The 21,857-nt window shown below is 42.3% G+C and overlaps 1 protein-coding gene across 7 annotated transcripts in view; it reads right to left on the bottom strand.

The window, feature by feature from the left end:
• Window positions 1-21,857, bottom strand: part of LOC122891894 (cyclic AMP-dependent transcription factor ATF-7) — a 94,318-nt gene that overhangs the window by 15,196 nt on the left and 57,265 nt on the right. For 5 of the 7 annotated variants that reach the window (XM_044227918.1, XM_044227919.1, XM_044227921.1 and 2 more), the window contains exons 3-10: window positions 17,580-17,676; window positions 12,205-12,323; window positions 9,004-9,141; window positions 6,114-6,271; window positions 4,975-5,074; window positions 4,327-4,440; window positions 3,568-3,720; window positions 1,133-1,330 (exon numbers count right to left, since the gene is read on the bottom strand). In XM_044227918.1, coding sequence (XP_044083853.1) covers window positions 1,133-1,330; window positions 3,568-3,720; window positions 4,327-4,440; window positions 4,975-5,074; window positions 6,114-6,271; window positions 9,004-9,141; window positions 12,205-12,323; window positions 17,580-17,676 — 1,077 coding nt within the window. Of the gene's footprint in view, window positions 1-1,132; window positions 1,331-3,567; window positions 3,721-4,326; window positions 4,441-4,974; window positions 5,075-6,113; window positions 6,272-9,003; window positions 9,142-12,114; window positions 12,324-17,579; window positions 17,677-21,857 lie in introns of those variants that run through there. The other 2 variants (XM_044227923.1, XM_044227924.1) reach the window with 2 other exon arrangements.

Genomic DNA, 21,857 nt, shown 5'->3' with positions numbered 1-21,857 from the left:
TCGTGTTGTACCCCCATGGCTGTCCCCACGGTGAGGACAGAATGCTGTCTGGATTTTTTCCCCTGAATCTGGGAGACTCCTCATCCCGTAAGGCTTCAGACAGCTCAGGACCAGTCATGAGTTCAAGTGACAGGAGCTGCTTATAATGAAAAGTGGGGACTTATAATGGACACATTATTCCTACTTAGGATAAACATAATCATACCAGAATTAATAATGCATATGTCCTCTAAGAAAGCCTACTTCCAGGAATCTGTTTAACAAAACTACCTACTCAAGTGCACACAATGTTAACTATAGCATTCCTGTTCTGGCAAAAAATTAGAAACATTGTAAATATCCGTACCTTATAATATAACCATGCTACAGAACATACTACCATAGAGCTATTAAATAAATGAAGATCCTCTAGACACATGGCCAGGTCTCCAGAGATATTATCAACCCAGTTACATGTTAGAACAAATACACAGTCCCTCCCTGACTATCCCACAAAAAGTGTAAGTGAAAAAAATAGTTAGAAATACATATTATGTCTGGTAGGTACACACCAAACTCATCAGGAAAAAAATCAGACTGGGAAAGGCATACTGAAGAGGAACTTTGGTTTTGTTCTATACACTTGTGTGTGCATGTAGGTATACATATGTTATATACATAAATATATTCATACACCTTTGCAATGAAATCTTAGTAAGTAATCAAAAGAAGGAGAAATAATATTCAAGAAAATATCTGGATTATAATTCTTCTATTTGTGCTTGTGTGGTTTCCCTTCTTTCATTAAGCCGCATTATCTGGGGCAAATACATTTTCCTTTGGGTGCTTCATGACCCCAGCTGGATTTGACTGATACCCAAAAGAGTACCCATTGCCTCCATCTAAATGGGTCTGTGGGTGATTCAGACTCTAGCAAAGATTTAGGAATAAATGGCGAGTCTTTTCCAACCCCTGGGGAAGAGATTTCAATTTTGACTGGTAAGAGTCTCTTTTCAGCATTCTTCCCGGCACAGCTTCTGGAACTGTCCTAATTTAAAGAATCATCGTCTTCTTTTATACTGTTTCACTTTTTTCTGATTCCATCTCACTTCCCAGATTCCTCAATCCCAATAATCACCCAGGACCCACTCACACTCAGCTGAATGTTCTGAGAAGTGAGCTCCTCCGCCTTCTTCTCAAGGGAGGACACCCAGAGCTTCCGCTTTTGACGGCAGCGGGAGGCTGCAGCCCGGTTGCGCTCCAGGAACCGCTGCCGCCTTTCATCAGGATCTTCATCCACTGTGCGTCGCCGCCGCCCTCCCGTGCTGGGAGTGGGCTGGGCTGGTGAGACCTGGGGCCCAGGAAGAGGAGTTACTTGAAGGGAATGTAAACCCTTTCCAAATTCAACCTGATGTCAGGTAGAGATCTGGCAGAGGGACGTACCAGTCTCCGTAACCACAGCAAGTCTCATCACCATGTCCCTGAGTTTCTCTTCTCTCTGCCTCCCCATTTCCTTCCAGACTTCTCAGCCCCATACTTAGACCACAGCTCAGGTGAAAACTGACTATTTCTGAGACAGATAAGATGAGGCGAGTATCACTTTTTGTTTCATAACAACAGGGAATCTTATAGGTGGGGAAACTATAATGAGGGGTGGGTGCCTGGGGAATTTTTAGGGAGACTGGAATAAAGATACTTGAGAATCACTGATTTGGACAAGCAATATATACAAACAACAAGTTTCAGAAGAGGAGAAAAGACTTTACTATGGGTGAGATACTAGCTATCATGGAGAGATATGAATTAGTATGTTCTTATTTACAGTCAGTTATTAATCATCCTCAGCAACCACCCTCACCCCTTGTTTGTTCTGTTTGTTCTTAAACAAAAACCTATTTTGAATCCCTTTACATACTGGAGATCTAGGACTGCCTTTTGTCTTGAAACTTTAAGCTGATGTCCTCTGTCACTAAAGTACTTCTGGATCGTCTTCCCTTTCTATTAGCTGGTATGTGTTCAGAAAAGATAGACCAACTTTCTAATAACTGGCAAAATTAAAATGTAGGAAGGTCAGCCATCTGTATAAAAGAAACTGTATAATGTAAAACAATGCCAAAAATAAATTCTTCCTGGATCTGCTGCTATTAGAGCACATCTGTATTAGTAGTTCCCAAAGGACAGAGCTCACATCAGTTGCATGAGACTAAGCGTGAGCTTATAAAAAACAGAATCTTATTCCACTTCAGGCCCTACTAATTCATGTTCCCCATTAATACAGATAATCAAGAAATAATTTTATTTATTTACACTAATATTATCTCTCCCCAAAGAAAAAATGGCAAAGAAATTTAAAACTCAATTTAATGAGCTGGAGGCCTTGGGTCACTGCTTCGCACTGTAATATGGGAAGTTTATACTAATTCTCTTGAGATTTTCAATTTTCTCTTCGTCCTGAGCTCAACGGAGCACATGAAAGACTGGTGCTTTAGGAGGATGGAGAAAGGAAACGGTAGGTTCCTATTCTCTCATGCAGGGAAGAGAGGTAAAAGAACAAGAGAAAGAAGGGAAGAATGAGAAAGAAAGGAATCAGCAGTAATTAAAAAGAAAGTCTGTTTTTTTTCCCTCCCATCATTTTCTTACGAGGGACAGCAGCACAACTCAGGCAAGGTGGCTGTGGCTTCACCATCTCCAGGGACTGGCATTGGAAGGGGTTACGGGAGGGAGGGCAAGCTTGGTTTCCAATAAGAAAACTCAAATGAAGGCTTTTGCTGTTGGCCAAGCTTTAAGGTGGCATATGGACATTAAATGTTAGGACATGTGGTGGTAACTGACGAAGCAGGTGGTGACATCAGAAAAAGGGGCTGGACAAAGATGTCATTCTAGAAACCCATCTCAGGTTGTTGTCACCTGTCCAGCGCAGATACTACAAAAACTAAGGCCTATTCAGTTGTCAAAGAAACTTATTAAAACTGAGGCTTCCCTGGGAAAAGAACATGGCATATAAATGGCACCACTCCTTTCATTGCTCTGTGATAGAAAGGGACTAAACTGATAAGGAAAATGTGTTTTATTATGTCTGTTTACTGAGCCATCTTAGTACCGTGACATCACGTTTTACTCATATATTGTTATTACCCAATTTTGGCCACAAAACTTAATCAGTTAAGTTTTTTGGTTTTTGTTTTTGTCTTTGTTTTGCTTTGTTTATTTTTTGTAAGACTTAACTCATGGGAAAGTGACTAGGGGAGCCTCCTTTGGTGCAAAAAGTGGTTTGAGTCAGGTTCTGTCATACTTCAGAGGGTTCTGCAGATACGTCATTCACATATAGAAAAAAAACAAAGACCAAAAACTGAGACCTCCTCTGTGCCAGCTCTGCCTTCTCCGGCCTGTCTGATGTAAATACAACAGAAGAGTGGGTAAAGCCTGGTGTGTCTTGCTACTGTCAAACTGTTAACAAGAACCGAAGCGCAAGAAGATGCCCCAAAGACTGAAACCAGCTCTTCTATAATTTTTTTGCTCCTCGCAAAACAGACGTGCCATGAAGTAATGGTGACACAGTGGGTTCCCACGTCCAAGGGCCCAACTGACCTGTGGCTGGGCAGGGGACGGGGCATCCGGGTGCTGGATGAGGATCTGGCTCTGCTCAGGGCGGGCTGTCACCATGGTGCTGGCAGTACCTACCACCATTCCACACCCACCGTTGATTGAGGAGACCTGGTGGGTCAGGGTGGCTTTTAGTCTCTGTAGGGAACAACAATAAAAAACAGCTTGCCAAGGGTGAGATTCTATCAAGGGTGAGAAAAGTGGGCTTAGATTTTATTACTGACCTTACAGATCACTAAAATTTCCACGCCAATTTGCCCTTAACAGAGGAATTAAAAGAAAATGACAGGGAGAATGTGCACCTGGATCCCTACCATGCCTACCCTGTTCCTTGGCTACCATCCTGGGCACAGTTGGAGGGTGGGGGCTGCTGAAGTAATAGAGTCCAGATGAAAGCTCTCTTCTGGAACCCAGCCAGGTGCTGGTTACGCAGCTATTCACCTCTTGGCCAGCTCTCCTGCCCACTCGTCCACCCTCCATCTGTCACCCTGGAACTGAAACAGCAAGCATTCCACTCCAAACAATCTGTGCTGCTTCTTTTCACTGCCATGGTCTATGTACCAGGCTCTAAAGGTGGAAGAGAGGAGACAGTCATGAATCAGGGTCTTTTCTTCTCCAGACCCCACCACAGGGTATCTTTAGCTTTGCAAGCCCCAGGTTTCTCTGCCTGGCTCACTCGAAAAACCTAGCTGATAACACTTCTTTTAAAAGGGCCAACACCGCCCCAAGCTGGGATGTACTCACCATCTTGGCTTCTGATGGCATAGGGTGGCCAGAGGGAGAAATGGAACCACTGCTGTTAACTGGTGGGCCAGGGATACCAGGAATGTTGGGCACCATAGACACAGGTCTGGCCAACTGGATCAAGAGGAGGAGGAAAAACCAGAAGGGAATATAATACTAGTCGGGGGCAACAGCTTTCCAAAATGAAGTGCTTTGGAGACTGGCATGTCAGGGCCTGTTCTGTGCAGCCTGTCCATAGGGCATAGAGGGACAGCCTGGGAAACACCTTTCCCCATGGAGTACCACATGGTAGGGAATCTAATCCTTCAGTGATGTGACAATTTCTATGGGAACGGCTGGGGCTGAATCTTGAGGAAAGTGGTGGGTAATGTGGGAGGCGCTAAGTGCCAAGTGAAATCAACCAATCAGCAGGCTGGCAAGATCAATTCCTAGACCAGGAGCCAATTGTCCAGATGAGTCTTTGTCTAGTGTTCCACAGTGCTTGCTGGATTGGCAGAGGTTAGCAAAGAGTTTAGGCAGGCTGCCACACTCAACTAATACAGACCAGAGCCCATGTCTCCCTGGGGCTCATGTGTGTTTATGAGCATTCAGGTGGAAGGGAGGGATTAGTGTGTCGGTAGGGCTGGCTGCCCCAACTACAGAGCTCACCGATATAACAGAAGGCATCTGTACCGGAGGCCCTGGCAGCACAGGCATGGTCTGTCCATTAGCAAGATGCATGACAAGAGGGAGGGAGCCAGTGGGAGACCTGAGGAAACATGAAGTGAAATGCTCATCACACAGACCCTTTTGTCTATAGATCCTCCTCCTGTAATTGCAGCAGATTGCCCAAGCTTCTCTAGTTATGGAAGCTACAGGGCAACACTATAAAACCTTGACACCCTCCTGAAGGTGGATAAACCAGTGAATGCTACTTACCTTTCAGACAGACAGAAATGGTAAGATCTTTACACCTTGCAAATTAAGCAAACACCACTGAACTCAAACTGGTGGGAAGCTAATCCTATTAAGATGTCAGAACAACAAAACATCCCTACCACTGGCATATATAAATTCTGTCTTGCCTTAGCCAGGACATGGATGAAAGTTGTCATTTTGCAAAGCTGAATTACGTCATATGATAGCCAAACATGAGTAAGCTTCTCTTGCCATTTGCATGTACTGCTCTATCTTAGCCCCAAAAGATGTCACTTTGTATTTTTCCTAGTGGGTCCAGAGAACAATAAGCTTTAAGAGGCTAAATCCTGACAAAAACCTCTTAACCCATGGGTACCTGGGGACAGGAGCTCAAGTCATCTCATTAGGAAATATGTATGGACCATGCCAGGAATGCAGACAGACAGACAAACAAAGTCAGGGGTAGCAAAGACCAAGAGCCCCAGACTAATGGGAACACCAGACTCAAAAAAGATGACTTAATGGGTTTCAGCCTGTCTGTCATTCAGTAATGCCCCCCAAAATTTATACAGATTGAGGCCAAGAACTAAATTTACTTTCCTGTGTGGCTTCCACCACTATGAATAACTTCCTAAAGTTTTAAAGATTCTTCTTTCAGATCAAAGAAGTATTAAAAACCTCTAAATTAAGGCAGTATTATCCCCAAATAAATACCTGCTTGCTTACTAATAACGTGAAGGAGATTTCTGGTTATGGGGGGATATTTTATTTTGAGAGACAATCTCACTGACTCGTTTTGAGTGTTGAAAAACAGTCCTTGGTTTTTTGTTTTTGTTTTTACCAAGTACAAAAGGGGTTCAGGCTTCACTGTTTCTCCCTGCTTTACTTACCCCAGTTGCCTGTTGGATGGTGGAGCCTGTGTGATGACGGAAGTTGGGGAGGGAAGGGTTGGGTGAAGTGGATCATAGCCCAAGTGGAGAGGCAAGGAGCCAGGACGCACGATGGTAGGTGTTGGGGTAGAGATCACGACAGGCTTTGGGGCCACCTCCTGAGGAGAAGAGACCAAAAGAACACAGAATGCTATAAGGGGCTGCTTACAGGAAAATATGTAGCTGGTTAAATGTAGTACAAATTTACTGGAAAGAACATGACAGTGATTCATGTAAATCATGCCATCACTCTACCATGATCATGGATCCATACTTCACTCGCCCAGTCAACAGGAATGCTGAGTTAAGGCTCTTTGGCTATATTCCTTTCAGGGATGAATGCTATATAAATGAGATTAAGAGTTGAAAAATCACTTGAAATCTTTATAGAAGCACTGTAGTGCTATGTAAGTTCCAAGGACTGCAATAATTTTTCACTCTTGTTCCAAATCAGATGCCTGAGTATCCTCCAATCTCTAATGAGAAAAGACAGGGTGTAACACTGTGATAAGGCAACCCAATATCTCCTACAGACATATGCCCCCTACCTTTTTAAGTAGCCTCCATGCCCAGTGCGGGGCTTGAACTCATGACCCTGGGATCAAGAATTGCACGCTCTACTGAGCCAGCCAGGTGCCCCCGCACCTGCCCCCTGCACATAGCCTTTAAAAAAAACTATGGAGAAAAAGACTATAGAAGTTTGAATTTAATGGTCATGTTGTAATAAAACAAACCACTTCCCACTGTTAATTTGTTTGGGACCTTAGTTGCTAGTGGCCACACTGGCCTTCACACAGCTCCAGACAACCTTTAGGACTTGGTTGCTAATGAAAAGGGGAGGGGGGAGGGACAGTTGCAATGTTTAGGGAGGAGGTAGGTTGGGGAAGTTATCAAACCAAATTTGGAGGGAGGTAAAAGGAGGTACAGATGTTCTAACCACAGTGGACATTAAAATTAATAACCCCTGGTAGAGAGTAGGGACTGGAAAAAGGCACGAGTGGGCTTCTGAGGTTCTGATAATATCTGGGTGCTGGTTACACAGGCTGTAAACTTCATGAAAATTCAGTGAGCTATATACTCACAATTCATGCGTTTTGTGTGTATACTGTATTTCAATAAATTTATAAAAAACATTACCTCATAGAAAGTTTCCTTTAAAAAAATAATACTCAGAATTCTAATAGATTTTCTCTTTGAGTCACTAGAAGGCTTCCTTCTAAGAAGATTTTTTTCCAAAATCATTTAATGTCCAGTTTTTAAAAAAAGATTATTTATTTACTTGACAGAGAGAGAGAGAGAGAGCACAAGTAGGCAGAGAGGCAGGCAGGGGGTGGGGGGAAGCAGGCTCCCTGCTGAGCAGAGCCCAATGTGGGCTCGATCCCTGGACCCTGGGATCATGACCGGAGCCAAAGGCAGAGGCTTAACTCACTGAGCCACCCAGGCGCCCTTAATGTCCAGTTTACGAATTACATAATTTTTCTTTCCCACTTAGTAACTTAAGAACAGGGGTGCCTGTGTGGTGCAGTTGGTTGGGTGGCCAACTCCTGATTTCAGTTCAGGTCAGATAACGATCTCAGGGTCGTGAGATTGAGCCCCATGCAGGGCTCCACACTGGGCATGGAACCTGCCTGGGATTCTCTCTCTCCTTCTGTCCTTCCCCACTCCTCTCTCTCCCTCTCTTAAAACAAAACAAAACAAAACAAAACAAGAAGCAACCCCCCTCCAAAAAACCCCAGAATAATAGAAGTACAATATACATAAAGTATATTAATCTAAATGATTAACTAAAGTCATTTAGTTAGATGACTAACTACATCTAACTAAATGATTTCATATATGTCAAATCAAGACAGAACCCATTTCCAGCACCCCAGAAGGTGTCCCTTCCCAACCCACACCTTCCCTCATGAAAGTTAAACATTTACTTTGAGTTCTATCATCAAATAGTTTTGCCTCTTCTTGAACTTGACGTAAATGGAGTCACGTGTGTAGTTTTGTGTCTGAATTTTGTTGTTCAATATAACATTTGTAGGATTTACCTACACTGCTGTGTATATCATTAGTTCATTCTTTTTTAATGCCATGTGGTATTATCCATTATATTTCATTTATTTATTTTCGAAGGGGGGGGATTGTGGGAGGCAAAGGGCAAAGAGCGATGGAGAGAGACAATCTTAAGCAGGCTCCAAGACCGGCATGGAGCCCGATGTGGGGCTTGACTTCATGCCCTGAGATCATGATGAGCCGAAACCAAGAGTCAGATGCTTAACTGACTGAGCCACTCAGGCACCCCTACTGTTCCATTTTAGAAATATATCACAGCTTGTTTATTTATTCATTCTCTTATTGATGGACATTTGGAATACTTCGGTTTTTTTACTATAATGAATATAACTGTTATGAGCATTCTTATACACTTTTTATATACTAATTTCACTTCCATATAGACTCAGAAGTGGAACTACTGGGTCAGAGAATAGGTGTGATTTATACAAATCTTCTAAATAATGAGCACTATTTAAATATAATCAATCCTGTGTCACATACTATTTATACAAGTAATGAATCAAAACTTAATCTACCTATCAATTAACACTTGGAATAATTCTTTTTTTTTTTTAAGATTATTTTTTTATTTTGGAGAGAGAGCACACCCATGTAAATGAGCAGGTGGAGGAACAAAGGGGGAAGGAGAGAGAATCTGAAGCAGACTCCCCACTGAGTGCAGAGCCAGACACGGGAGTTGATCCCACAACTCTGAGATCATGACCTGAACCAAAACCAAGAGTTGGATGCTCAACTGACAGAGCCACCCAGGCATCCCTGGGATAATCCTTGGTAGAGAATTTACCTTTTCTTTGAGTGGTGGGGAACAGGGACTAGAGGCAGGGCTATCAGGTGGGGATGAGTCTACCTCCACTGGCTCTTCTTCTTTGATTTTGATGTCTGGTGTGGAAGGCAAAGACATGTCAAGGGGCCCAGCAGCAGCCTATTAAAGAGACAAATAAACAAAGCTCAACCCCATGATTCCCTATAGGCTGAATCAAAAATCTTTCCAGTTCAAAGATGAGGAAATATACTCTCTTTTCCTTTTGTTTTTTTTTTTAAATTATTAAGTAGGCTCCACACCCAATGTAGGGATTGAACTCACAATCCTGAGATCAAAAGTTGCATGTTCTACTGACTGAAGCAGTCTAATGCCCCGAGGAAATATACTTCTAAGTTCAGCCTTTGGTCAAGGAACTGAACTGCAAGTCAAACAAATATGGAAACTAGGTTTTATGTATAACTCTGGCCAGATCATTTCAATTTCTCAGAACTTCTGTTTTTCTTTTCTTTTCCTTTTTTTTTTTTTTTAAGATTTTATTTATTTATTTGACAGAGACACAACAAGAAAGGGAACACAAGCAGGGGGAGTGGTAGTCAGAGGGAGAAGCAGGCTTCCTACTTGAGCAGGGAGCCCGATGTGGGGCTCGATCCCAGCACCCTGGGATCATTACCTAAGCCAAAGGGAGATGCTTAATGACTGAGCTCCAGAACTTTGGTTTCTCTAACTGTAAAATAGAAATAATGCATGCTTCACCATGGGTGAATACTTAATTATTCTGAAAGGAAAAAACACTTATAAATGTTTATAAAGACCCTGAAAGGAGAAAAAAAGAGATGCCATTTAAATCATAATTGTATCATTTTTCAGGAAAGTATAATGATTCCTGACTCCAGTGCTTGCCAATTTCCAAACAGCTCTGCTGGCCACTAGAGAACTGTGAGCATTTCTTCTGCCAACCAGAAGACTAGATTACACAAGTATCAAAAGCAAACAGAGACAGACTAGCTAATGAAGTACTGCAAACAAGACAGGAAAGATCTTTTCTGGGGAACTTCCCATACTTGATGGTGACTTCACCCCAGCATCTGGTGCTAGAAGCTAGAAGTTAGGAAGCTAGGGTCTGGGGTAATGAGGAAAGGAATGCCTGGTCATTTGATTAGTTAAAGACATTAGACCTTGGTCCCAGAAGCAGGACTGGAGGAAACCAGAAAAGAAAAGAGAGTACTTTTCTGGCAGTGGTGAATCACTTCACAGAAACTGTGGAGCCGTAAATGGCTTTGCAGGGAACCATAAACCATCTGAAAGGATGGCCCTGACATTGCACAACAGAAGGGCAGGCACTACAGTCCAGTTTCATGAAAAAGTAGATCCTTTGTTCTATTCTTCCCATATTTTAGGCTTCTTGGTCAAAGAGGAGCTTGTTTCTAACTCTTCCCTTCCTACCTTAATACCCAGAAATCTTGGTAGTTGAGCACACTGAAGATAATCTGGTGTCTACCATGTTAGAGATGGTGGTAATGATTCCTTCTCTCCAATCTGATAGGGGTGAACAATAGCAAAGATGCTTTCATTTCTGCCCTCATTTTTTCTACATTGTGAAGATGTTGGGCCCAATTCAGCTAACTCTGGGATCCCTGAAGTCAGAGGGTGGTGGGAAAGAGAGGCCTCTAAGTAAATAGAACCACAGGTTTAAAGTCCCTTAGAGGCATCTCCCAGAAAAGCTGAGGTTCAGTGAAATTTTAGACTCAGTCAACATTCCTAGACACAATCTTCTAATGAGTCTGTTCTTCTCATCACGGGGAGGTAAAGACTACCCCTGTATAGGCAGGAAGAAATATCAAGATGCTCAATGAGTAAAAAAAGCCTGACCAACTATGAATGGCCTCCCAGAGTGTCAACTGAGTTAAAATGGCAGTAGAAAAGACTTCCCACTTTTAAAGGGAGGTTAATTTTCTTGAATTTGCCTCTAACGAGTTTGATTTTAAATCACTCACATCCTAGTGGAAACAACTGGACTGATTTGTCTTTGGAGAAGGAGAAATGATGGTGGCTGGGGGATGAGGCAGGGAAGCTATAAAATAAAATTATACCACATAGGTTGAAGCCATTGAGAGATGAGAGACTGGAGTCTCTGGAGAAAAGTAATGACGAAAAGACTGTGGCTAGACCAGCCGTTTGAAAGTGGAACTACAAATATAAGCCAGTGGATTTCCCTGCTTTCTTTCAGTCTGAGGGAGACAGCAGGAAAAGAAGCTCAAAGGAAGCTACGGAACTTAGAGAAACTGTCCGTGATAAGGATACCTTATCTTGCATTCTTACAATTACAATTTATGCTGGATGAAAAAAAAATAATAATGCACAACTCTCTTGATTTACCTCTTTGAAGGAAAGAACTCAGAATAAGGGATTCCAACATTCTAATCCTCTCTACAATACCTATACTAAAGTGGCCTACATACAATTGTACACACTTTGTGATAGTTTCTACCTGCTGGTCCTATTTCCACCCCTGGGCCAGAGAGAGTAAGTTTAACCCCTCTTCTACATGAAAGCTCTTCACATATTTGAAGAACACTATTTTTTTTTTCACTTTAATACTTCTCTTTTCCAAGCAAAACTTCCTCAGTTTCTTTATATGTTTCCAAAGTGACAATTTCTAATCCTTTCATGATCCTAGTTGATCTTCTTTGGAAGGCATTATGAACCCCTTCTTGAAGTTTAATGTCTGGAATATTATGAGAAAGCTACCTGAAAGTAAGAGCTACATACATTGAAACAAAGAAGTGTCAAAATGTAAAAAATATTTGTTGATTGGCTGGCTGAATGTCAAAAGTCCAGGTAAGAAGACTGATTAGCTCAGAAAAGAGTAAGAGATTTGATCCCAAAAAATATTATCTCACAGAATCTGAATAATTTATAATCTTTTAACATCCTTAACATTTTCAGAGGAGATATTAAAAAAGAGAGAGAGAGATTACTGAATTAATGCTCCACTGAAAGGGCAAGAAGCCTAATTTTTACTAAAGACAGACTTGTACTGATCCATCATCTGGACCCCCTGAAGACATGAAGGCTGATCTGGATTACTGGGTATCATCTGGTTCTAAAGAATGAAGCCCATAATTGTGTGCTTTAACCGACTAAGCAAATTATCCCAGGGCACAATGAAAATAGCCTCCATCTGAACACTGCCAGTTTGTCAGCAAAAGTCCCGCCTCTTGCCTTTTTTTCCTCCTCATCTGCAGCTTTCTTGAATTCATGTTCAAAGGAGCTAGCTAATTCATTGAAGAGCCCCACCTCCTCACAATTCTTCAGGAATCTAGTCGGAGTAGGAGTTTGATCTGCAGACATGAAAAAGAAAAAAAGGAAACTTTATTTTAGTTTTGACCTGAAATTAAAACTTGACAGTATACGGAGAACACATTTTTATTCTTCTATTTGGAAAGAGTCTCTGTGTTAGGGCAAATTTGCTTTTACGAAGCTGGAGCGGGTGAAGGCCAGCGCTAGGCCACCAGAGGGTGTCTGTGCTGTGCTGCCTCAAGGCCAGCAGAGGGAAGACAGAACAATGTTTTGTTGTGTGACTCTCCCTGTAACCCCCTTTCTTCCAGAGGCTGGTTTCACCTCCCTCACCCACCAAACAAAACAAAACAAAACCACCCACCCAGGTGGAATTTGTGAAACCTCCAGATCTGAAAATAAAGAACAGTTAAGTGACATTTTCTCTTTTAAACTTACTCCCTGCTAGGTCTGAAGTGAGCAGGTATAAGCAGATGGACGTTAAAATCTGATGAGGAGAAGAAACTGAGGATCAGATGGTTGAGTTTGCTTGCTAAAGCTACCAAATAAGAAATGGTGCCTTGTCTTTCAGTAGTCACTGAGGTAAGGGTCTGTTACCTTCTGAAGGCATTCCAGGCAAATCTTGGGGCTGAGGAACAAGACAGCAAGATCATGAGCTAGAAAAGGAAACTACAAACAATAGAGCTCATTTCACAGAAACCTGGGCTCAGAGCAAATTCCGGAAACCAGGATATTTGGATTTAGCTTTGCCAGCCGAAATATCCTCTCAGGGGTGTCACAAATCTTTCCTCAACAGTGCCTTTGCCCCTGGGAAGAGGAAGGTGATCAGCAACCCGTGTAAACTTTACAAGCAACCTGAATTTTAGATTTGAGCTCCTCTCTCCCCATTCTGGTTTTCTAGTTTTTCTCTCTTAGTTCAGCTGAATCCTGTTCCCTGATCCAAACTTCTATTATGATGGTTTTCTTTGACATGCTAGTCCCCTCAGGGATTCATTACATACCCCAAACCGCTAAACTGAATGACAGAAATAGAACAATGTTTAAATGACATTTTAAGGAGTGAGACCTGGGAATAAAATTGTTCCTTTTAGCATGATCAATTGGAAATAGTCCACTGGGATTTTCCATGGAAACAGCAAAAAAATTTTTTTTTTAATTTAAACAAAACCTCTTCTGAATGAGAGTGTTTGGAAAAGTTACCACTACCTCCCAAAATAGTTTTAAAAGGTCCTCTGGCAGCTTTGGTTGGCCAATGATGAAGCCACTTTCCCTCCATCCCCGGGTGAATGGAGGTAATATCATCCTTTATGCTCAAAAGTACTTCAGTAAGGACACACACAAAAAATCACAAGTCAAGTGAAACAGGACAGACCAGCTAAGGGCATGGCGATGGCAGAAGAGGGCCTTTTGCTTCTCTGACCTGAGACTCATACAAGCTGCTCCCATTCCTGAACAAACAACCAAACAGCCAGAAAATACGTAAGACAACCTTTAGGGTGCTCTGATGATTCTAAAGGAATCAACAAGTGTTTACTGAATAGCCTTCTACATGTTTTGAAGCTATATGCATATACACTTGTGAGTAAATTTGGGGGAGAAGATGGTTACGAGTATAGGAGTTTTGCCAAATATAAGACATGGCTCTTGCCCTAGGGAACAGAGAAATGTTTTCTAGTCGAGGAAATAAACCAATATACATAGACAGCATCATAGTATACACAAAACTAGGCACCATGTGCAGTAGGGAATAAATTTGTTGTAGTAATTAAATAAAGACAAATTAATGACAGAAGAGTTAGGAGGTTTCAAGAGGTGGGACTTGAGCTGTGCCTTCAAGAATGGTTTTCACCAGGAGAAAGAAGAGAAGATTTGGAGGGTAAGAGGAGTAAGGCAGGTAAAGGCACGGGGAGAGACAGGGTATGGGACCACATAGACCACATATAGGTGAGGAGAAAAAGGTACGTCTAGGGTAAAGACTGGCTGTCAGTAGAGCCTGTGACTCTTGATCTAAGGTCATGAGCCCATGGGGTGCCTGGGTGGCTCAGTGGGTTAAGCTGCTGCCTTCGGCTCAGGTCATGATCTCAGGGTCCTGGGATCGAGTCCCGCGTCGGGCTCTCTGCTCAGCAGGGAGACTGCTCCCCTCTCTCTCACTCTCTGCCTGCCTTTCTGTCTACTTGTGATCTCTCTCTGTCAAATAAATAAATAAATTCATAAAAAAAAAAAAAATTTAAGGTCATGAGCCCAGGCCCCAAGTTCGGTGTGGAGTCAACTTCAAATGCAAAAAAAAAAAAAAAAAAAGAAAAGCCAGGTATATAAGTTGTATACAGAGTGGGGTAGGTATCATCAGGCTAGATTACAGAAAGCCCAAGAGTCCAAGTATAGCCTTGAGAGTAAAAGAAAATAGGAAGACTAGGACAGATTTTTTTAAAGATTTAATTAATTAATATACAGTGTATTATTAGTTTCGGAGGTAGAGTTCAGTGATTCATCAGTTGTATATACCACCCAGTGCTCATTACATCATTTGCCCTCCTTAATGCCCATCACCCAGTTATCCAATCCCTATCCACCTTCCCTCCAGCAACCCTCAGTTTGTTTCCTTCAATTAAGAGTCTCTTATAGCTTGAGATTCTTCTTCCTTTTTTTTTTTTCCCCACCTAAGAGCATTTTATTTAGAGGGAGAAGGTTTTTAGGGGTTTTATTGTGTGGTTTTTTTTTTAAGTGATAATTGTATCCCCAAGATGGGGTTTGAACTCAGGACCCTGAGATCAAGAGTCTCATGTTCCCCCAACTGAGCCAGAGAGCCAGGTACCCACATATTTTGAGCAAGCAGAAGAATTTAAGGAAGACTGACTTTTTTTTCTTTCTTTTTAAAAAGATTTTATTTATTTATTTGGGAGAGAGAGTAAGACAGAGAGCATGAGCAGGGGGCTGGGGGTGGAGAGGGAGAAGCAGGCTGTCTGCTGAGCAGAGAGCCTGACGTGGGACTCAATCCTAGGATTCTGGGAGCATGACTGGAGCCAAAAGCAGATGCTTAACCAACTGAGCCACCCAGGTGTCCCAAGACTGGGTTTTCAAGAGAATGCAAGAGGAGAACTAGAGACTGGTCAAGGGGACCAGCTTTGGAGAAACCCAAGCATAATGAGAGTAGTGGGAGGAACAGAACAGAGAGAATGTGAAGAAAGAATAAAACAACTCAAGATTTTTTTAATTTTTTAACAACTCAAAATTTTGAGACTACTGATATCACTGAATAACAAGGAGAAGGAGAAGGTCTAGGAGACAAGGAGAGAAGTTCAGAAATGGGGTGTGGCGGGACATGAAGATCTGAAGGACAGAAAGACAGCCAAGTAAGTGTTCAATAAGAGATTGAAATACATGTCGGACACAAAGTCTCAATTTAGAGAAATGAGAATTATCCTCCTCAACAGGATAACGAGTCATGTGCAATGGGATGAGCACTCCAGAACAGAATGCGAAGAGTAATAGGAAAACACTTTCTCTCCTTGGGACTATCCTGTATTGATTTCTCTCATCACTCCTATAGACTTGGCATAGAATTTCCCACCTTTGAAATAATCTTTCCAGGGGCGCCTGTGTGGCTCAGTGGGTTGGGTCTCTGCCTTCGGCTCAGGTCATGATCTCAGGTTCCTGGGACAGAGCCCCGCATCCAGCTCTCTGCTCAGCGGGGAGCCTGCTTCCCACTCTCTCTCTCTGCCTGCTTCTCTGCCTACTTGTGATCTCTTTCTCTCTCTCTCTCTCTCTCTGTCAAATAAATAAATAAAATCTTAAAAAAAAAAGAAATAATCTTTCCAAACTGATAATCTTGTCTCAAATGTACCTCTTTCATAAACTTTCTCTGATTAATCCCACTTAATATTCATTCTCTTAGTATTTATACTATTTGAATTATCACTTGTACTCGACTGCAAACTCTAAAATTTTTTTCATGTATGTGTGCCTTGACTTAATAAATTTAAGTATGTGTTACCTACATATACATATATTTTAAAGATTTTATTTATTTATTTGAGAGAGAGAGAGACAGTGAGCGAGACCATGAGAGGGGAGAAGGTCAGAGGGAGAAGCAGACTCCCCATGGAGCTGGGAGCCCGATGAGGGACTCGATCCCGGGCCTCCAGGATCGTGAACTGAGCTGAAGGCAGTTGCTTAACCAACTGAGCCACCCAGGTGCCCACCTACATATATTTTTATACTATATCCACTCTTCCCTAAGATTTCCTCCAGGTTTTCTTAAGGATCATCAATGACAATGTCCCCAACTCATCATGTCCTTTTCCAGGAATTATAATCTACAAATTCCTAGCAAAGTGGCTGGTGCATACAGTAGCTATTCATAAGTATTTGCTGAATTAATAAGGATTAGGAGATGTGTAAGGGCAAGTTCCTTTCTTCACATATAAAAACAAGGAGAATGAGGTTCTCTCTTTCCTTCACTATATCTTGGGTTGCATTTGGTTAGCAATATTTAGAAAAATCGTGTCTTATCTGAGTTATGTAATAACTATCAACTAAATCCCCTACTGGCTAATATTGCAGTAAGCCTGCTTAACTCAGGCTAAATTAGAACCTCTCACAGTATTGAAAGAAAAGGCCCACTTTGTTTTGTATGTCTGTCTAGCTGAAAATGTCACAGTAGAACTGCTGCACGATTTGCGAGCAGTTTCTGAGAATGCTCCCTAGAGCATGGCATACGTAAGCAAGACACTATCTAAAACAACCAGCAAGAGATTCCAGGTCACCCAGATTGGCTTAGAAAAGTCCCATTGACTAAATGTCTTGTTTGAGCTTTGGAAATGTGCCCTCAGGGCTGTCTGGGTTCACAAGCTAAGCTGAATTTACGAACTGACGATCTGCCTACTTGGGGGAAACTGACACCCAGTGGAAGAGAAGCAGCCAGGCTAAGTCGGCTTTCTTGCTTTCTTTTGTTCACCCCTTCACTGTGGGTAGGGAGAAATGTCAAAGGCATCTTTTGTCTGTAAATCTTCCAAAGTCTTAATAAAAAGAAGGCAAGGAGGGAATAGGCTGAAAAAAGCCAAGACAAAACCTCAACACACCTACCCTCAAAAACCGCAGAACCCAATCTTGTATTTAAAACAGAATGGAGGGCACAATAGAAACTTGGGAGCATTTAGTGTTCCTTTTTCCTGATTAAATGCAGATCACATAAGGGCTCTTAATGGAAAAAGGGGAGTAGAGCTCCCAGTACATCTGGTCCCTGGTATTAATCTTAACTGTCTGGTGATATCAAGGCACGTGGCTTCGGGGGCAGCAAGTACCTGCAATGATGACTGAGTCAGTTCGGGCTGGGCCAAATTTCAATGTCATCTCATGCTTGTGTTTATGAACTGCCAGGTGGTCCTCGTTTGTAAATCTCTGAAACGAAACAGAAACAGAGATGTGAAAAAAAAAAAAAAGAAAAGAAAAGCGATTCAGTGCCCTTTTAAAATGTCCTACCAAACATCCTGCAATAAGGATGGTCCCTGGACAGAGGGGCTGAAAGGGGAATGGGAAGGAGAAAAAATTGGAAGTGACGGAAAAGGAGAGGAGAGGGATTAAAGGAGAAAATGGGGAAGGGGGAAAAGAGGCACTAGAAAGCTATGCGGAGAGGAGAAGAGGAGGGCCGCAGCACCAACTGCTCTGCAGTATCAGGTCCAAATGAGAGAAGTGGACAGATTGCTGGTGAACTGGGTCCAGGCAGGAGGCTCCAAATGAAAAAAACATTTAGGCAAGGCTCGTGGCGAACAAGGGGGAAATAATTTTTAATAATAATAATAAAGAGGGAAGAAGGGAAAAGCTGGACACTCATTGGTCATCACAAAAATAGGAAATTCAGAATGAAGCTCTCCACAGTGGGGCTGAACTGGACTATTTATGAGGGGGCTAACAGGGAGATAAATTATGCAGGATTAGGAGAACCATTTAACTTCCTGGCCCCCACAGTGCTGCAGCAGGCGCCTGCCCAGCTATTTGGCTCAGGGTTTTAATGAGCCAGGATGGAGCCGTAGAGGACAGAGGCCCAATGGCCAGCAGTAATGGCACACACCAGCCCCATCGGCCAAATGCTGTCTCCCTTCATCGGGCAGCCCGCCTGGGCTCCGGCAGCCATAAAGGGGCCAGTGCAATGCTGCTGGCTATAGAATGACAGAATAAAAATGCAAGCAAAAAAATTTTTTTTAGGGTAGGGAGGACCCTGTAGGCAGGATGAGGGAAGGGAAAAGGAGATGGTGTAGAGGCTTTATTTATTTAGGGGTTTGGGTGAAAGGAAAATGAAAAGGTGAGGCTAGGTCAGCCTCAGTTACGACATATAAGACAGGGTTACTGGATAGTAATTCATGTTCCCACCCCTTCTTTAAAGCGGGGGAGGTGAAGAGAACAGATGAACAGCAGTAATTCAAAAGAATGATACCCTCAGAATTCCCTTTGAGGCTGGCTGGCCTGGTTCCTTCGTTAAAACATGCCTGCAACACAGGAACAGCTTGGATGCTGCAGCTTCCCTGAGCTCCCTCACCAGCGAGCCTCTGAAACATGTTTGTTTGTCTTTTTGTTTCTAAAAATGATGACTGGTTAGTCCCCTCCTTTTACTTTCCTCATGAGATACATACCCATTTCCCAGCAAATGCTATACCTTTAGCTCTTTTTTTCCACAGTGCTTCTTGACTGCAAACCAAATACACAGGAGCTAGCCCCACCCATCTCGGCTCCTATCCAGTCAAGAAAGTGACACTGAACTTCAGTTTAAGTTCCTTTATCTTACCTGGAAGTAGATACTGTCCCCAAATTTGCTCAGAGCCCTATCAGCACTAAAGCTAGCTTAAGGTGTAAAATCCTCCCAGGCTAGGACTCCAGGCCTGTAGGGAAAAGTGAATTTTCAATTAAGAGGATGAAGAACCAAAAAGTAAAACTGTCAAAAACACTGCCTTGGAGTGATTTCTGATGGATCCAGGATAAAACTGATGAAGTATGGGGGAATTTATCCAAGAACTTTAGTTTTCTCTATTGTTGGTTAACCACAGGCATCAACGGTTTCCTTCACAGATTTCTGCCTAAGGAAAAATGGCTGGGGCTAAGGGTGAAAAAAGGAAGAGAACAGTCTTTTAACCAGGGGTATGATATCTGTCGGTTAAATAAGTCACTCTTGAGGTTCTGAGCTTGCCTGGTATTTGGTAAAAGGAAATGAGCAGAATCTAGTCTACAACAAAGAAAAACCAACATTTTAGGAGAAGAGCAGTGGATCAGGCAGAGGTACAGAATTTCAAAACACTGGTAATGTTCTAACAATCTTTTCCAAAAAGATGTTTATAAGTACTTCAAGGAAGTTTCATATAGGTAGCTTGAAAAATTTTGCACAATGTTCTGGAATCTAGAAGAATGACCTTTAAGTAAAAGTCCTTTTCTATTATCAAAAATAAAGTCTGTGTAAAACTGAGCTGAGAGAAAAGACTTGAAACCTTCATCAGGTTTTACTCTGGTTAGGATCACTTAATATTTTAGTTCACATAGGGGCGCCGGGGCGGCACAGTCAGTTAAGTGGCAGACTCTTGGTTTCGGCCGGCTCAGGCCGAGCTCTCTTTTCTGGGTCATGAGATAGAGCCTCATGCCAGACTCCATGATGAGTAGTGGAGTCTGCTTTGAGTTTCTCCCTCCCTCTCTGCTCGTGCTCTCTCTCTCAAATAAATAAACCTTAAAAACGATTTTTTTAAAAAAAAGCAACCCCCCTTCTGTTACAATTTTGCTACACAGTCCCGATTGTCTTATCTAGCCTCTAGCTCTGGTTCCTCTCCGCTGCACACCCAGCCCACACTCCCTTCCATGCAGCCCTGTTCTCTCCTTGAGTTATTTAATTTTTCCCAGTCAAAAGCTGGGATCTGAAAAGAACTGAAGGTGGCCAAAGGGATTTCCCATCCACTGGCATCTCAGAGGGCTTGATAACCGTGATCATGGATAGGAAAAAAATTACATCTTTATTTTCACCGAACTCTGAAATTTAACATTCCTAACTCGAATAGACATCACACATATCTTCTTATCACATATATCAAAATGTCCTTTATACTCACTGCTACTTTGAAACTATGGGAATCACAAGACCTACCACTAGAACTCTTGTTATCTAATGCATCAATTAAATACCACACATATGACATTATCAATTTTTTAAAAGATTTTATTTATCTATTTATCTATTTGACAGACAGAGATCACAACTAGGCAGAGAGGCAGGCAGAGAGAGGGGGAAGCAGGCTCCCTGCTGAGCAGAGCCTGATGCGGGGCTCGATCCCAAGACCCTGAGATCATGACCCGAGCCGAAGGCAGAGGCTTTAAGCCACTGAGCCACCCGACATTATCAAATTTTTTTTTAATATTTTATTTATTTATTTGACAGAGAGAGATTTCAAGTAGGCAGAGAGGCAGGCAGAGAGAGAGAGGAGGAAGCAGGCTCCCTGCTGAGCAGAGAGCCCGATGCGGGACTCGATCCTAGGACCCTGAGATCATGACCTGAGCCGAAGGCAGCGGCTTAACCCACTGAGCCACCCAGGCGCCCATTATCAAATTTTTTAAAAAGGTTTTATTTATTGGACAGAGAGTGTGCATGCACAAGTACGTGCACACATGAGCAAGGGGAGGGGCAGAGGGAGAGGGACAAGCAGACTCCACACCGAGTAGGGAGCCCAACACGGGACTCAATCTCAGGATCCCAAAATCATGACCTGAGCCGAAGTCAGGTACTTAAGGGACTGAGCCGCGTAGGCCCCCTACATTATCAAATATTAAAAATATTTTTGGTAATTGTATTTCAAAATAATTGGTTTCTTTTGTAATTCTATGTATTTTACTTTATTAATTTAAAAAAATAATATTCTGAAAAATAAATAAAAATAAAAACAATATTCTGAAAAGGGGTTCACAGGCTTCATCAAACTACCAAGAAGGGGCGGTTGTGACACCATAAAAGTTAAGAATCCCTGACTAAATTAGGTAGTGAGCTTCTGAGGAGGAGGCAAATGGGCAAAATTTTAAGAAGCAGAGCACTGGCCTGGTCTTGGCTTCAGTCATCTCTCCCTATAACTTCTTTCTCTCTCTCTCTCTTTTTTTTTTTTAAAGATTTTATTTATTTTGAAAGAAAGAGAGAGAGAAAGTGAGCAAGCAGAGGGAGGGGAAGTTGGAGAGAGAATCTCAAGCCGATTCCGTGCACAGAGCTCAACTCAGGGCTCGATCCCATGACTACTAGATCATGACCTGAGTCAAAATCAGAAGAAGCTCAAATCCTTGGAACCACCCATATGCCCCTCTCCTTATAATTTCTAATACAATTTTTATATGGCTAGAGTAGGAAGGGAAGAATAAAAGTATACTAAAGCTTTTTATTAAAGTGAATGTTGATCTGACTATTATTTTTATTGTTCCTTACATTCTTTCTCATTTATTAAAATTTAACCCTTAAGGGGGAGCTTGACTGGCTCAGCTGGTGGAGTGTGTGATTGTTGATCTCTGGGTTATAGGTTCAGGTTCCATGTTGGGTGTAGAGATTACACGAAGAAAAAATAATAAAATCC

Source organism: Neovison vison, chromosome 12 (assembly GCF_020171115.1).
Source record: "Neovison vison isolate M4711 chromosome 12, ASM_NN_V1, whole genome shotgun sequence".
NCBI classification, from domain to species: Eukaryota; Metazoa; Chordata; class Mammalia; order Carnivora; family Mustelidae; genus Neogale; species Neogale vison.
Note: the sequence above shows the minus strand (reverse complement) of the source record. Positions and strands in the feature narration are given on the sequence as shown.